Source organism: Gobius niger, assembly GCF_951799975.1.
Source record: "Gobius niger genome assembly, chromosome: 2".
Classification (NCBI taxonomy): Eukaryota; Metazoa; Chordata; class Actinopteri; order Gobiiformes; family Gobiidae; genus Gobius; species Gobius niger.
The window spans coordinates 16,731,672-16,749,275 of record NC_136853.1 but is presented as its reverse complement, the minus strand read 5'-3'; the positions used below and the strand labels follow the sequence as shown (position 1 = coordinate 16,749,275).

At 40.9% G+C, this 17,604-nt stretch overlaps 1 protein-coding gene across 1 annotated transcript; it reads right to left on the bottom strand.

The window, feature by feature from the left end:
* Positions 1-803: 803 nt before the first annotated feature.
* Positions 804-17,390, bottom strand: jak2a (Janus kinase 2a). Its single transcript, XM_079551647.1, has 23 exons — positions 17,128-17,390; positions 14,143-14,266; positions 13,938-14,058; positions 10,551-10,696; positions 10,013-10,307; positions 9,644-9,763; positions 9,412-9,569; positions 9,215-9,326; positions 8,956-9,142; positions 8,703-8,827; positions 7,343-7,477; positions 7,172-7,259; positions 5,524-5,651; positions 5,315-5,453; positions 5,086-5,237; positions 4,863-5,013; positions 4,665-4,798; positions 4,401-4,590; positions 3,738-3,862; positions 3,503-3,675; positions 1,687-1,804; positions 1,504-1,617; positions 804-1,423 (listed from the first exon to the last, which is right to left on the bottom strand). The coding sequence occupies exons 1-23, from the start codon at positions 17,387-17,389 to the stop codon at positions 1,316-1,318; spliced, it is 3,405 nt and encodes a 1,134-aa protein (XP_079407773.1). The 5' UTR covers position 17,390; the 3' UTR covers positions 804-1,315.
* Between the last annotated feature and the right edge of the window lie 214 nt (positions 17,391-17,604).

The window sequence follows — 17,604 nt, the reverse complement described above, 5'->3', positions numbered from 1 at the left end:
AACAGTGTCTTTGTGAATTTAACAGCTTCTACAATTAGTCAAAACACTCATGTCGTCAGTAATTCTCAGTCATCGCCCCTTTACATGACCAGGTTTACAATTCTGGATCTGACCCTGTGATTACAAAGTAGTTGCAAAGATTGAGAAAAACAAATAACTCACTTGGCGACTGCTGTATGTACATTTATTTACACACATATGTTCAGAGTGCCCAAAAATAGGCTACCTCCGGGTATTGACTGTACAATGCAGATTTCTACACATCTTAGAAATACAATTCAGTTGCTAATGAAGACATGGGATTTTGGAAGAAATATATTGCAACTTGATTGAACTTCCAATAGAATGGTTATTTTTCCAAGAGGATCTTAAATTATTAATAGTTTGCAGGCAGGTTGTTGCATCCTCCCAAAATGTTTTAAAATTGACTGAAGATCGTCACAGGTGCATCATTGTTATTCAGCCCCTTTGAAATGGAATCTTTTTTTGTACAGTACTTTTCACATGAGCCCCAAAGCGCTTCCCTTTCATAATAATACAAATAATAGTTGGGAGTTCAAACAATGCGGTCAAACACAGACATTGGCATAATAAAACACAGTTTAAAAATATCAGATGGGCTGGTGTTTATTTCAAAGATCTGGGCTTATTTGTCACTAACGTGCAACGGTTCCCCTTGGCATAACATTGTCTCGGGGAAGCCTTATTACTGTTACTTCCACTGTAATCAGTCTGTCGCTTTCCGGGTTAAAGCCTTATTCTTAATGTGCACATGACAAATTCAAGGTGTGCGGCCTGATGCTTGCAGATTCGAGTTTGGCCGTTTTATCTACGAAAGCGTAATTCCTTCACAGTGACGTAAGCAAAATCGTAGCTGTCCCACAGTCTCCTGCCAAGCCTCACGTATGCTCCAGTAGGATCAATATTAACTTGTATAATTGCACCTATGCTTTAATGTTGCTGATCTGTGTAGGTGGTCACTGTAAGGCCTTGATGTCGTCATGACTCTGGCCCCAAGGGAATTCACAGCCTCATTCACCATAAGGGCATTGTTGCTGATTTTAACTAACCTCACAAGCTCGTATGTTCACATCCCCAATAAAAGTAACCTTTTTTTTTTCATAAATGAAAATTACAAACAAGTTAAGCAGTGTAGTAATGTGCCACTGTCTGTCACTTTTGGTTTGTTAAAAATAGAACATCTTCATGCCATCCATTCTCACGAGATGCTTCATTTGGCCGATTGGTGACATTCCCGAACTGTCCTATTCGAGTGAGAATTGACCGGACGCACCCCACACCTAAAGGTCAAAGATCAATTATTGTTGTGGTCTCGCACAGCTTCCACGTTGTGCATTAATGTCTTAAATGTTGGGCGCATTGTGGGGTTGCCACTCCAGCACTGTGTCATCATTTTGTAAATCTGATTGAAAGAAGAAGAAAAAAAGGCCTGTATTAGTTAAACTTGAAGGGCAAACAATGAGAGACAAAGTTGCTACAGACCTCTTTGGGGCAATTGTCTGGGGCTGGCAGCCTGAAGTCCTTATTCAGCAGTTCTATTAAATGGTACACGATCATCTGCCCCTGCTTTTCTTTCCCCATTCGCTCCATGAATACCTATTTAGTATTAGTGTTTAGTATTTTAGTTAACAATAGAAACCACCACAGATAATAAGGGTGCTTTACCGCTGGGGGGCCGCAGTTTTTGTCGCTGTAAGTGAAAAGCTCATAGAGGACAACGCCAAAGCTCCACACGTCTGACGCCACTGAAAACTTGCTCTCCGTCAGTGACTCAGGAGCATACCTACAAGAACAAAATATGTAACAACTGTCATACGTTTATTTTTTCAGTGATTATGTTGCATTTAGGGGTGGGTGAAATGAGCCTGGCCATCAGTCTTTTTATTTTCAAAGACAACAGACTGGTATCAACACCCCCTCCAGAAGACCAGGTGCTGGAGCTATCTACAGAGAGTGTGAGAAGATCTCTGTGCTGAAAGGTTGTGCTCATGAACTCACTGAAGTCTTCACAGACATTTTAACACATCTCTGCAGCAGGCTGTGGTCCCAACATGTCTCAAAGCAACCACTATCCAAAGAAGCCAAAGAAGTCACCACCCTCCTGCTTTAACGTCTACCGCCCAGTAGGACTCACTCCGATTCTTATGAAGTGCTCGTCATGGACCACATCAAGTCTGTTCTCTCTCCCACCCTGGACCCAGACCAGTTTGCATATCGGTCCAATTGCTCAACTGAAGATGCCATCTCCACTGCGCTTCATACAGCACTCACTCACCTTGAAACAAAGGACTCCTACGTTAGAATGCCGTTTCTAGACTTTAGCTCAGCATTCAACACTATAATCCCACAGCAGCTAATACACAAACTGCTCCACCTGGGGATCAACACATCACTGTGCAACTGGCTGCTGGACTTTTTGACAGGGAGACCACAGGCTGTACATGTTGGTGGCAAGTCCTCCAGAACCATCACACTGAACATGGGGGCTCCCCAAGGCTGTGTGCTGAGCCCCCTCCTGTTCACTCTGCTGACCCATGACTGCACTCCAAAGTACGACTCAAACCTCTTCATCAAGTTTACCGAAGACACAACAGTGGTGGGTCTCATCAGCAACAGAGACGATCTCTCTCTGAATGTGGAGAAGACAAAAGAGATTGTTGTGGACTTTCGAAGAGCGCGGGTCCAGCATGCTCCTCTAACAATCAACAATGCTGTTGTGGAGTAGTGACTAGCACTAAGTTCCTGGGTGTGCACATCACAGAGAAGCTCTCCTGCACCATGCACACTACATCACTGGTCAAGAAAAGTAATCAGCGTCTCTACTTTCTCCGCAAGTTGAGAAGAGCCAGAATCCCAGCCTCTGTTATGTGCAACTTCTACAGAGGGACAATAGAGAGCATCCTGACCAGCTCCATCACTGTGTGGCACGGCGCCAGCACTGCCTCCTGCCAAAGGAGCTCCAGCGCATCGTGAGAGCAGCGGAGAAGACCTCCATCTCCCCTCTATTAAGGACATGTACTCCACTCGTCTCCCCCGCAAAGCCATCAGAATCACCGGAGACCCTGCGCACCCATCTCTTCAAAGTAATGCCTTCAGGGAGGAGACTGCGGCCTCCGCGGGTCAGTTCCAGTCAACTGAAGAACAGTTTGATACATCAGGAAGCTGAACTCCCTACCCCCTTGCCCGGAGGACGAAAGAATGAACTATTTCAATTCATTGTGAAATTAATTGACAAATAATAAGAGATGTGAGAAGAAAAACAAATTCTCTCCAATATTTGAGAAGAAGTGTTTTCCTCTGCATTTGAGTAGCACGCCAAAAATCAGCTGTGATTGGACCGTCTTAAAATAGACTGTGGGAATGAGCTTGAGCTCTCGACACTACTGCATTGAGTATTTAGACTTTAGAGATAGTGATATCGTGACAATGTGTCATATTGAGTACATTTTAATGAATCAAAAGTATGTCTTGTGAAACCCACCAGAAAATGGGACTTTCCCCAGGTTCTCTGACGGTATAGTACTCTTTGTCCTGTGGCAGCATTTTTGTGAGACCAAAGTCTCCAATCTTCACTCTCATCTCACTTTCAACCAGGATATTTCGTGTTGCCAGGTCTCTGTGTATGTATCGCTTCATGGCAAGGTAGTCCATGCCCTGTAAATAAACAAGTCAGTCAACTACACGTTAGAAATGTGCATTTATACATTTCATGATACCTTGCAAACTTGAGAAGCATAGTGTAAAAGTTTGTTGTTGTCAATGTGATCCTTGTTTTTCATTAGATAATCTCTCAGGCTTCCGTAAGGGAGATATTCCATAATCAGCCGAAGGTTTCTTCTTCCTAAATACAGACAAGAAACGTTACTATGTATTTAGGCAAGAGGAAGAAAAAACATTTTGTCAGCCTTCTACTATAATTGCCGGCAATTTCTTGGCCAAATTACTGTTTATCATATTTTTATATTGTACTTTCCAAATTCTGCTGCACCTTTCGTTATCATTGCCATTTTTCCATTTTCCAGCGAATTGTAAAACCATGTTATTATGCTTTTAACAGGTATTTGGCATCTTTATTGCTATCTTGTATTTCGTGGGTTAGATTATACTATCCAAAGTTCCTCTTGGCCTCCACCGTCTCTGCATAGATGTTGTTACTGTTGAACATTGATGCTCGGATCACAAGGTCGTGCAGCGTACTCTGAGAAGGGATAAACAGGAGCTGGGTGGGAGGTCCGGTTTATGTAGCGCCACGGGTGAAGTTTTGGATGCTTTAACTCGGAACATTGTGTGAAGGCTCAAAACAAAACTAGATGTATGTTTGCCATGATTCGATTTTGAAGCAGAACGTATGGAGTGGCTGGGTTTAAAGTTGTTCGCACCTGCACTATAACAGACCCCTTTGTAATTGACAATGTTCTCATGCTGGAGGGACTTGAGAATGTCAATCTCTCGCTCAAAGTCCCTGAGGTAATCTGCTGTGCTGTGCAGCAGTTTCTTCACTGCCACCACCTCTCCTGTGCTGTCCTGCAGCGGGTCATACCGGCACATCTCCACGCTGCCAAAGTTGCCCTGCAACCCACACAAAGCTCACTAAATTAGCCTCCAAGCACATTAAGGCATTTTTCTGCAAGGGCTCATCTCACTTTGCCCAGCTGCTTGAGAAAAATGAGGTGTCTTTCTTCAAACTGGGCAGGCTCTTGATTGTCGAAAAGCCAAGGAAAGCCAAAAGTGCGAGTCCTGTTCGGCAGGATGTCACTCTCTACCAGCAACTCATAGTCTGGAAGACGAAAGATTTTTTTTTACATTTGTATTTAGAAAAAGCTGTACCTTTGTCGTCCTACCTGGGGTAAAGAGGCTGTTGAGGTCTCTGATTACTGCCCTGAAGGATGGCCGGTGTGACGGCTCGTAGTCCATGCAGTTATTTATGAGATTTGCCAGTTCCGTCCATTTTGGTGCCGGTAACTGATGTTTGTCTTCGTAAAACAGGTTTTTCTATCAAACAAAACTCTGTAAGTAATGGTTCTTCTAAAATCAACAACCACTCTTCCATGTTTATGTGAAGACCTTGGAGCAGTCAAGGGTACTTAGAGGCTTGTCCCCACCACTGCATATTTCCCAAAGAGTGGTCCCAAATGACCACTTGTCTGTTGCTAAACTGAGATTTTTGGCGTTTTCAATGCATTCAGGGGGCACCCATGGGATACGCTCCACTAAAACTGAAAACAAACAAACAATATATTCATAGAAAATAGTTTGCATATCCAACATAGATATTAATGTTTTGTTTTCATACCTTCTTTGGGTAACACTGTGATGCTGATCCCAGGGTCCGACAGCTTGATGAAGGGCAGACTCCCTGTTTTCCGATCCTCTTCTCGAATTAAGAGGACGTTTTTAGCACAAACGTTTCCATGTATGAGACTCTTGTTCTCCTGTGCGCATTTATAAAAACGCAGTGTAAACCTCTACACAACAATAAATAAATATATCATAAGGTCTTACCAAGTAATGCATAGCCCATGCCAGCTGCTTGGCCACCTCGAGCTTCCAGGTAATATTCACACAACTTTTATTCTTTTTCAAGTAGATGTCCAGTGAGCCAAACTTTCCATACTCCTGGACCATCATATCTGACAAGGGCAAGATAAAGTTATTGTTAAATTCAATTGGAACACTAAGATCAGACCTTTCTTGTTCAAATGTGAAAGCCACATGGGCATGAATGAGCTTATATGACCACAAAAGTGAGGACAAAATATTGATATGTGATGCTTTTTAGCAGCGATTGTTTGAGGAAAGGAGAGGATAACATTAACATTGTACATCTATGCATTTGATCTGCCAAACACTATGACAAATTGTAAAATGTGTCATACCCTAAGCATATGACATGCATTGTTTAACCACATAATAAAAGTTAATTCAGGAGGGTAATGCATTCCCAATTATGACATTAGAAATGACTACGAAATTGTGCAAAAAACACGTTAGTATAGTCAAAGTAAAGTTCATAGCAGATTCAGCAAATTCAAGGCCACTGAAAAGTAGGGAATCGTCTCGGTCATAAGATCATAACATAAGATCATAAGCCACTTTGAGCTCCTTCCATCAGAGCAGAAACACACTTCCTTGTGCTAAGAAAAAAACGTGTACAGGAATTCTTTTGTGCCCTGTGCCATAGTCGTAAACCCCCGATGTCTCTTTTTTATATGAATTATTCTTTTTGTAGGCTGTGCGAATGTACTGCTGTATGAGAATGAGCAAGACAAAGTTCATCCTTGTGCAATGTCCATGGTAGACAATAAGGTTTTTCTATTCTATTTTATTACTACTGAATACAAAGTAATTTTTGCAGATTGTTTGACTTCTGCCTCCTGTTTGGCCACACCACGAGACATCACATGATGGTCAAGCGACAAACGTGGCTCGGTTTACATGGTCAGAGCAATCAGATAACTGGAGTAATTAAATAACCCAATAATCAGATCTGATACATGGGCTTCAGAAATCAGGTCCAGCAACTCAAAGGTCCAGGGTTCAAGCCCTGTTAACTGTGCAGAATTTTCTTCAGTAATTGCGGTGATCACAGCAAAATAAAATACAAGCTAGTGCAAACTGTGCATTGTCTTTCTTTAAGGATTTAAGGGTGGAGGTCAGGAGGAGACCTTCACTAACAATACGGTCAGAACTAGAACTCACACAATAATTTTGCATATGTGCAACAGCCTTAACTCGACATCCTATTGCCAGAATGAATGAGGGTGTGTTTGAGAGTGCAAGTGGCAGATGACAGATGGAAATTAGCCCATGGTGTGGTGTATTTACATGCATGACACCTATATGTGTTCATTTACATGCACTGTCCCGACCAAATATATAAAATATTGGGTGAACTCTAACTCTTAAAACTAGTTTTGAATTGTACTGTATATCAAACACTCGGTCTGCATGTGAACGTAGCCACTGCCATGGCACAAACAGGAATTGCTTTCTGGGCTCAACACATGTGTCGATGTCTTGGATCGTGTAGCACATCTCTACTACGTAAAACATTGAAAATAATGAATAATAATGCCTTACACTTGTATTGCACTAATACAAATGGTCACTCTGTGTGGTGCTATAACGTCTACATGTCTTGGAAACTTACTCTCATCCCCACAGACGCACACGCCGAAAATCAGGAGAAGATGCTTATGTGACAACTGGCTCATCATGCTGGCTGCTTCGTAGAATGACTGAGAAAGAATGAACCAGAATGGAGTTAAATGATCTTCTGCTTTTTTAGCCAATGACAACACTCCACATGGAAATAATGAACCTCTGAGTAGTTGCGTTGAGCCTTATCCAGGATCTTGATGATCACGTCTATCTTATGGACCTCTCCGTAGTCTCCCAGCTCCTTACGAACGCCACAAAAAATCTTGGTGAAGGTCCCTTGGCCCAGGCTCTTGTTCTGGGAGAAGAGAGGTCAGTAGTCAATCGACTGCCAAAGATTTTGCAGACAAATCATTTGTGATAATTAGTGGTAAACTAATTAAATAATAAAGTTGGTATGGATTGTCTCAGAGGCAGGGCAATTTAGAGAAAGCTGCTACATCATAATTGGACAGGAAATAGCTGACTTTTAGGTTGGGATCATGACAACTCTCATGGGACTCTCTATGGCAATTCTCTGTTTTGAAAGCAATATTCCAAAGAAAATATAAATACTGTGTTTCTTAGAGACTGGGCCCACATATTGCCATATTAATCTTGTGTCTTAAAGTCCTTTCATAATAAAAGCTTTTCAATACTGTTGTTTTCTATTTTGGTGGCCTAGTATGCGTTGAACTTTATAAACTCGATGCCAGTTATCCGGATATATATTTCCGAAACTGAAAGTGTTAAACTTAGCTATGTTGTTTTGGTATCTGCTGATTTTCGTCTTACAAATGAGCTTTCTCTGAAGTACCCACTAAACATGAATGTCCTTCATAAATAAGCTCTATGCCCCGAATAAAGCGCCCCCTGATGTCACAGTTCAACCCTGACACATTTTACAGTTTAGAAACTTCATACACAGGATTAGAGACGAGCCGAAAATATTGGTGGTTTGTATCGGCATCGACCAATCAAAATCCTCCAAAACCGGCATCAGCATGGGCCTAAGAAAAACTCTTATCGATCAAAGCAGCTTTGTACCAAATAGATGTGCAATGGGTTCATTACACTTTCAACACTGCTAAAACAAATCTGACAAAACTGTTCATATTTAATGACCCTGTGTTATGATACTTGCCTACACATGTTGTTTGTGATTTCATAAGCTGAGTTAAAGGGACTATACAGAGTTTAAAAATTAAAAAAATAAGTATTTTCCTCCCCCTACATGTTCCAGCATGTCCTAATGTGTAGAATGAGCCCAGACCTGTTCCCCACAACTGCCTCTAAAATCCTGCATTGTCAATCAAAAAGGTGTTAATTCGGGTCCGAAGTGCCGTCATGCATGAGTTTAATATAGAAGGTGCAGTTACACGTATGACCCGAGGTGGCAGTAGTGAGTATAAAATGGCTAACTTGCATCTAGCCCCTTTAACCGTTCTGGTATATTGCACAGTATCTATCATTTTCACCATTTAACATGTGTACATTTTTATAGGTTGGGCAGTAACTAACCACTCTTAAAGTTTTAAACGTACAATGACAAGGTCCTCTCTTCTGATCTTGTGGAAGACCATTTGGCTGATGTTGTGTTTTTGTAGCAATGGAGACAGTGAAACGTCAGCCTCTTTGCTGTTTCTACACACCAGGAGGTTGGACTTATCTGTGAAGAAAAAACAGTTCATGCACAGAGAGAAAAAAAGAGCGATAGATAGATAATTAATGCATAACATTAATATAATTAACAGTTAAATACAGATACATTACAGAGTGTATTAGTATCAAGCTGACCTTTGGGGTTTGGTGCACAGCACTTTGTGAGCTGAAAGGTGTACCCATCAGTGCGGAGAGCCTCCTTTTGGTAGCAGTTTAAAAGCTCCTTAAGTGATCCAAAGCTTCTCTTGGCACCACTCAGAATGTACTCCCCTGCCTCTGTTTTCATGATCTGACAGTGCTTACAGTCCACCATTGTTTCATACTAAAAATAAACAAATATAATCAGATTTTATTCAGGCTTAAAAAAGGAGAGAAGTTTAAAAGTGTTGCTTACCCCAACCACAAACGACATAAAGAATTTGTCGTAGTCTCTGGGACTGCAGCGTAAGATGTAAAGACCTTGGTGATTGCCATTCTGCTGTAGTTTACTGATTGTGAACTCCATCCTATTGTAAAGCAGGTACAGTGAACTTTAATGCATTATGTGAACTCTAAAATGTACCATTTCATAGACCACACTTTGTTACTTACGACACAGGGCCGTGGCAGTAGCTTTGAATGCATTCAATAAGTCTGGGAGGAGCCACCTCTTTAGACAGATAGTGATGAGCATCTGACACCAGCCTGTAATACCCATCGACTAATGACACAAATGAGAGGGCCTCTGACAGAGAGTGGAACTCTAATTCCTATGGCACAACAACACAGAAACTAATTTGTAAGTACAGTAATAAAACAGTGGCACAGAGCAGGCCGTACGCACTAAAGTCTGGTTGTCTTGTCTCGTCAGGGTGACAATGCGACTCTCGACAGAGCCTTCCTTATTGGCCTGTTTGATGCTGATGTCAATCACTTCTGGGAAATCACAGTATGTCTGTAGCACCTGCAAAAATGTGCATAAGGTTATTGGTAAATGGGTTCTCGAGCAAATAGTCATATCAATAAGCCCTGTCTACAGGCCAAATGTATGCACAGTTATTTGAAAATGGCTGGATGATGGTTCGATGCACTTCCACCTTGTAAAACTGATATCTGAGTCGAGTAGCAAGCTCAAGCACAGCATCACAATCCAACCTTTAATTCTCTCTATATAAAACCACAACATACAGTACAGGACATACTCTCTCCTCACCTCCTCTGAACCTTCAGCCTCTTTCACTTGTGACCACTGGATGCCACTATTGCCCATGACAATGATGGTGACTCGATGGCCGGAGAGGTCAGAGACGGTGAAGCGCTCCGTGTAGAGAGAAGGCAGCAGCATCTCCAGACTCATCAGGTATTTGAGTTTGAGATTACAGACTGTGGCCTTGCACTCAATGAACTGCTGGATGAATTTCCGAAAGCGATAGCGGATTCTCTTCCGGGTCAAGATGTTGTACTCCTGAATACGGTCTCTCATGCAGCAAGGGAGGAAGGATTTGTAGCTGAAGCAGAAGAGTTTTATACACTTGAGTAAACACCAAAGCATTGACCAGAGGAGACAGTAATGTGCATTATCCAGTTCATCTCTAGGGCTCTGGCACATTTACACTGAGGCTTATTGCAGACATATCGATCAATGTGTACTGTCCTAACTCAAATGAGTAAATAAACATACCTGAACTACTGAACTAGCTTAACAATTACCCAATCTTTGCCAACATTTCTGTCTGTAGGGGATATTTTACCTGTTATAGTTGTAGATGTCCACTGGGGATTGACCAACCTCTTTTGCAAGTCTCATCATATCAAGCACAGCCACCCCCAGACACTCCTCCTGTGCCTCATGGCTCACAGGAACATGGACCCGACCGCTCAAATAGTCACTGCGCCACTGGACACACACAGCAGACAGAGTACATGTAAATCAATGACTAAAATATAAGAAGACTATACAGAAAACTGACAGACGAAGACTAAGCTAATCACCAACACAGACATTCATTTCTATTCTATTCACAATAAATGACTTTTATTTGTTTGCTGTTTAAACACACTGTGGCGTATTGTAGCCATGGGCAAATATCATTCTGTCCCGCACTCACGAGCATAACCACGCATCTCATTCATCCTGGCCCCAAAACACTTTATTTGGCCCCACAAAGGACCCTGTTGTGAAGCAATACACGAGCCACTGTGCCACCATGTCACTTCGAAACTATGCTTTCCTACATATTTTCCTAGTGCTAAGATCATGGGTTTGATTATATCTCAAGTTATGTATATTTATTTATTTATTTGAATGGGACTGTGCATATTAATGAACAGACAACTAGTGCTGTAAATATGCCGGATTTAGGTCAAGGCTAATTTCCATCCGCAGTCCCATGAGGTAAAATGCAAATGTAAACTTAATATGATCGAGGTTATCAAAGCGAACTGCAACCTCAGATACTACGACACTTCTCAGTGATTGGCTAAATCTCAATCATTCAGACGAGACTGACCAACAGCAGTAGGAGAGAATGGGGAGGAGCGTCTGTTGAAAAACCTTTGAATTATGATATGTTTTCACCAAAACGGCAGAGATTTGTTGTCAGGTTACCTTAAAAAAACACACATTCATCCGCGTAAATAAGATATGCACAGAGTTAATAGTGTGGCATGTGGGGGTGAGGGGTGTGCTATGAGGTGAGGGCATGGATCTATTATAATAAACGGCTGAGGGAAGTGCGAGGTGCATCTCCTTCTGCTGTTTGCGAGTGTGGCGCCTATGGTGGTGCATCTAGAGGCGCTTATTGGTAATGCATCGGTGCCGATCCGGCAAAACGGGATCGCTTAGAGTAGCTTTAAAGGGACAATACGGAGTTTAAAAATGTTAAAATTATGTATTTTCCTTCCCCTACATGTTCCAGCAATGTCCTAATGCATAGAATGAGCCCACACCTGTTCACCACAACTGACTCTAAAATCCTGAACTGTCACTCAAAAAGGTGTCACTTCGGTCCGAATTGCCGTCATGCACGAGCTTAATATAGAAGGTGCAGTTACACATTTGGCCTGAGGTGGCAGCAGTGAGTAAAAATGGCTAACTTGCATCTAGCCCCTTTAAGGATAACAAAGTCAATGTTTTGAAGTGCTCATTGAAAATGTATGGGCAGGGCTGAAAAGGCATGTGCACACAGGATGGCCTTGGAATTTGGCTCCGTTACACCAGTTCTGTTTCGAGGAATGGACCAAAGCTCCTGTCATCTATTGTGAGGAGCTTGTGGAAGGAAATACAAAATGTTTGCCCCCCCGAGTTATGCAGTGTAAAGGTAAAGCTAGCAAATATAGATGAAATGTACACTTTTGGCTTTGTAAATGTAATACAAAACGGGGTAGAAAATTCTATCTTTCATTCATTTTGCATTTAGCAGAAATAGAAATATTTGTTTAAATTCTAATTGACCTAAAAAGGTTTTTTTCCTGTCAGACATTTACAGCTTTTATTATTACTTTTGCCATTTTCAATTTGACATGCATTTGTTGTGTCCAAGTTTTTACATACAGTTTTGAAAAATTGCTTTCCTATGGTCTGTTGCCGTGGGTAACAGTAGCAGTCTGTTGACTCAGCCCTCAGGGTCAATGTGTGAGTGAGAGATAACAAAGATGAACAGAACTTTCTAACAGTGGGTGCAGATGGATGCAGAACAGAGGTGGTTGATATAATTTTCTGTGTAATGCATGCAAACCACACTTCCTGTTTTCTCACCATAGACTGACAGCCAGACGCCTCACAGAAAGAAGGGTGTGCTCTACACTAACCTGTGCTATTCTGCAAAATATTATTGTATTTTTATTCATATACATTCAAAACCAATCAACTATGCTGTTTAACAGACTGCCCAAAGTTTCTCATTTTTTGGTAGTTTCTTATACAGTGTGTTGTAATAAATTGTAGGGGGAGAGTGGGTGGGTTGGGTCACATGAGATGAGACATTTCTTAGCTTTACTGCCGAGGCTTTCAGCATTTTGTCAAGATACTAAATACTTTCCAGAACAATGAGCCTCTAAATCAAGAGATTTTAATAGTCAATAGAAACAGAATAGCACCATTTTAATTATTGTGATGATTTGTTCTATTCTGAAGAGATGACCCACTGACATTTATCTGTGACAGGATCTTTAAGAAATGGTATTGTTTATTTGGTAAAGGTTAGAATATTGAAACAAGAAAAAGATCCTTCACATAGAGAAGTATTTTTTTTAAACAAAAAGCCGTAGTGTTGGTAATTTATGAACTTACTGAACTTGATAACCGCTATAGATCTACAGGAAACATAATAGATGGATCAGACCTGTCAGTATCTCCTACAGATAAAGGGGAACAGTCTGTGGATTCATTAGGTCTTATAAGGTCTTCCTTGTCTCGTCTGCAAACAAAACAGAAGATCCACAATAACAGACCATCCACCTCTTCCTTAAGAACTACATCCCCAAAACATGTATACCAGGCGTGAAGGACGAAAGGCTTGGAACATCAGTGTCCTCTGTGTGAACCAACCCTCGTCAGACATTTTACATTTTTTCACCTCCCGCGAAAAACATGTGTCATTTATTAGTCAATGATGAAGAACCTACTTAGTCTTTACATTATTAATATTACTGCTATTCATCCTGGAAATGAAGATAAATGAAATGTTTTTCAGTGTGAACGTTGAATCACGCTTGAAAACCATATTTTTTTCAAAAGTTGGTATTATTTTCATTTTTTTGCTCTGGTTTACTCACCTTTCTGGCAGCTGTTGTTTAGCATCCATAAACAGTGAGTGACATCACACTCTGTGACCATGACCTCAGTTTAACCAGGTCTCTCTTATTAGCTCGAAAACATTGCGAGATCCAACCCACCCCGCTGTCTCCTACTTGTTGCGTCATTATAAAATGTCTTTGGGCGCATGTCTTTGAACACAGACCAGTCTTGCTAAAAACAACAAAACACTAGCCGGGTCAATTTCATAAACTTGTGCAGAAAGACAGTGCAGTACTATATTTGTAACTGTAAAAATGTAACTTTCAAATCAATCGGAAAAAAGCTAAATGGGTGCATTCAGTGGTTATTATACAATATTTATAAGAAATACAGAACTTACCTGAAAAAATTGATATGCCATAACTGTATCGTCCATGACAGGGCTTTCTGAGCCCTTACACACGCCATATCGATGTGCATAGGAAGATTTCCCTGTATTGTACCAACCAGGAAAATAATATCTAAGGAGAAAACAGACAGAAAACATTCATAAATCAGAAACATTAAAAAGATGGATATGTAACATCCGGGGAAAGTTGTCAAACCTAATTCTGAAGTGCACATTTTCCATGGCTGATGGGTTAACTTTAAAAACATGATTTGCGGGAAACCAAATGCGATCACTCTCCCTCATCAGGCTGAAAAGGTTGCAGTGTACTGGGGCAATACCTGTAAAGAGACAAAATATCATTATTGTGTTCAGTGAGTTATAACTGATGCAAGGCAATGAGACCATATACACAAGAACACCAGGTCACACAGCTGTCTTTCAATTCAAGAGCAGGCAGCAGACAAATGGCAAGTTGTAACATTTCTGTATAGCTCTTAACTCTATGCACTCAAAGCACTTTACATCACACACTTTCCTACACTAGTATCTGCAGACGCTCGGTAAAGGAGGATTAAGTATCTTGCCCAAGGACACAGCAATTTCACTGTCAGGGGCCATGATCAAGCCACCAGTGATGTACCTCCGCTTCATATTTTGGGTGAACGTGAACTGGTGATTCTGGTGTCTGTGAACGACATTCCCGTTCTATTTACGTTCGTTCATTATGGTGCCAGATTTCTTATCTCAGTGAGTATAAAACCCCGCCGCGCCGTCAGTTTACCAGCGGGTCTAAACTCTGGCGGGTCCACGGTGTAGCTCGCGCTCGCTTCGCTCCGCCCCCGCGCCACCGGCCAGACTGTGTCCAGGTCTGAGGCGCTGAACTCTGCTGTTTATGGCTCTGGCACAGGCCCTGGCATCGGTAACCAGCGGGTCCGCACGGTGCCCGCGAGCAGCCACAGAGTGAGGGTACAACGCTATAGTTTCCCTTGTGTAAAGTCTGTCGCTCCAAAGTCCTCTCTGCTCCGCGGTGCCGCTCATTTGCATAAAGCCACAATGTAGAGTTTTTTTTTAACTACAAATCAGCTCCTAAAACAATCTTAGTCACATGATTAATTTACCAAATTAACACAAATGCAATTGAATATTTGTAGCTTAATTTTCCACTAAGAATTTACCAATTAAACTAATATAAATAAATAAAATAAAATATGATTAGCAAAGATAACCAAAATCCACTCTGAAAACAGTGACAGGCTGACATGAAATGGTCTGCATAACACTAAGTGAGGAGGCCATAATATTTTTGACTCATGGCTGAAGTCAACTTTCTCCAGCTCTCCCAAGGTTGGCAAAAATGCATCTCAAAATACTTCAGATTGTTGCTTTAAGATATGGAATATATAAATATTTCCCTGAGAGGGGAAATATACTTCTCGCCTATTTCACCCCGACCCGTTTTCATGCCTGAATAATAGCTCGCAGCAAAAAAAAAAAGGAAAAAAAAGAACTATGAACTAGTTCATTTTGAAATTTGTGAACTGATCTAGTTCATGTAGAAAATGAACTTTCCCAACACTGCAACCCACGAACCACTGGATCAATAAGAAAACACTCTTCAACTAAGCTTTTGACATCTCCAGCATTCAACTGTTATCAGTAAATAATCGACAATGCACAGCCTGGTGAGTTATCTAATCATTACCAATTATCTTTATTGGTGCTAATCAGCAACCAGGGAATGGAATCTTGCTTTATGACACAAGTCAGACAGGGCAGGGGATTGTACATATAGATTCATTATCGACATATCGTTCAGTAAATGACAGACAAACAAAACACTTTTGGGCTGAATATTTATCATCTGTACATTTATTTTTTTTAAAAGTCCACATTTTTCTAATGCAATATTTTCATTTTTCCCCCAAGTAGGTTGCATTTCTTTGAATTTAATGTTTTAGTGGGATAATACTTGTTACTGTCCTTTTGAAGCTTTAAAGTTAGTTTTTATGGCATTAAAAGGTCTTCAATAATATTGTTTATTGCAATATTTTCATAGCTCAAGATATCTAACTTCATATCCTGTTATTGTCACAGGCCCGACTGTGCCGCCCATGAAGTTATTTATTAAAAAATAGCTTAATGGATTTCAGATGCAATATTGGGAAGAAGTTCAGTTAAAGGGATAGGCCACCGTTTTTACATACTGAGATATGTTCTTACCTGAGCTTAGACGAGTTTATTTGTACCCGTCTGGTCTTCAGGCACGTAAGGAACATATAACTTTTTTATTTCCACATGGGCTCAACTATGGACTCCTGATGGCTGTCTTATTAAGACCCTGCTTCCCGATGCCTCGCTTTAGAGGGAAATCTGGACCAGTCAGCTTAATTTACCACAAGTAGGCTCCAATTTATTTATTTGTTTGACTTTTCTTTGACCTGGAAAGTCCGACTGAGAATAGGAATAAATAAAGTTGCAGAGCCACAGTGCAAAAAGCAATCTATAAGTGAAATATTCTTTAAATAATTTGGTCCTGTGGTCCCTATGTAACTAATTTCAATAAATCTGTCCTTTTACAATCAAATTAAGAAACAAGTTCTAATCGCACTCTAAATTAGATATGTAATCTTAACTTGTTGCTGATTGAATGTCTAAATTTAAGTGTAAAAAACTTGTCCTGTCGACCGATTCCATGAAACTAGTTACTCAAAGCAGGGACAATAAATTTCAAGAAGTGCATCGCATCCATAGGGAGAGAGAGCTGCGGTCAGTGTCATGAGTAGGGTGTGTAGGGTCTGAAATTTCCCAGTACATTTAAAAAAAAAAAAAAACACTTCAAAATGTAATATAATGTTTTCTGAGGATAATTGGTGTTACATTTTAGAAATAAAAGTGATTTTAGACTCATAAGCTGCATAATAATAAAAAGAAATGAAAGTCTAAAATCTTTTCTCATCTTAAAAACCAACACATGCTCAGCAATTGAGAAAGTTTTTTGTTTTATAATTGTTGGCATTATACACCTTGCCCAGGTACAACAGTTGAAAACTAGCTTTGTAGCTAATACTGACACATGTACAGAAATGTTCATTCATGTGTCTTGTCCCTGTCAAATAAATGAATAAATAAATGAAGTGAAGCAAAGGCACAACAGACGTAGGAAAACATAAAGTCTGTAATGTTTTCAACTGGGTATTACCACATGCTTTTGCTGCAATGATACACAGTTCCTCCGCTATGTAGTCCCCAGATGGGAAGGTTAGCGTGCTTCCTTTGTTATCCTCAGCTGTGTCGGCTTCAGTCTTCTCTGCATGATACAGGTGGACGGTCAAACATGCAGTTGTTTCAGTTCCTTGTTTAGCGGCGAGTCCAGCAGCCGGGTCGACCTCTGGGACCACTGCACTGTGCGGGGCGGGACTGGCAGCAGGGCTGGACATGTTGGTCAGCAAAATGCAGGCCATGTGCTACCTACAATGTAAACACACATGAAGACAGAGTTACTTTAACAGCCAATGATTAACGAAGAAGCTTCTATCTGCGTCCTGAGAGGTTCTGAGGTACTTAGGTTTGAAGTTTGACCACTCATATATCAGAAATGAAATGGGTAATTTATTTCTTTAGTGCAGGGGAAGTAAAGGCAGGCCAAAGGGTATCTACATCTAAAATTTGACTTTGT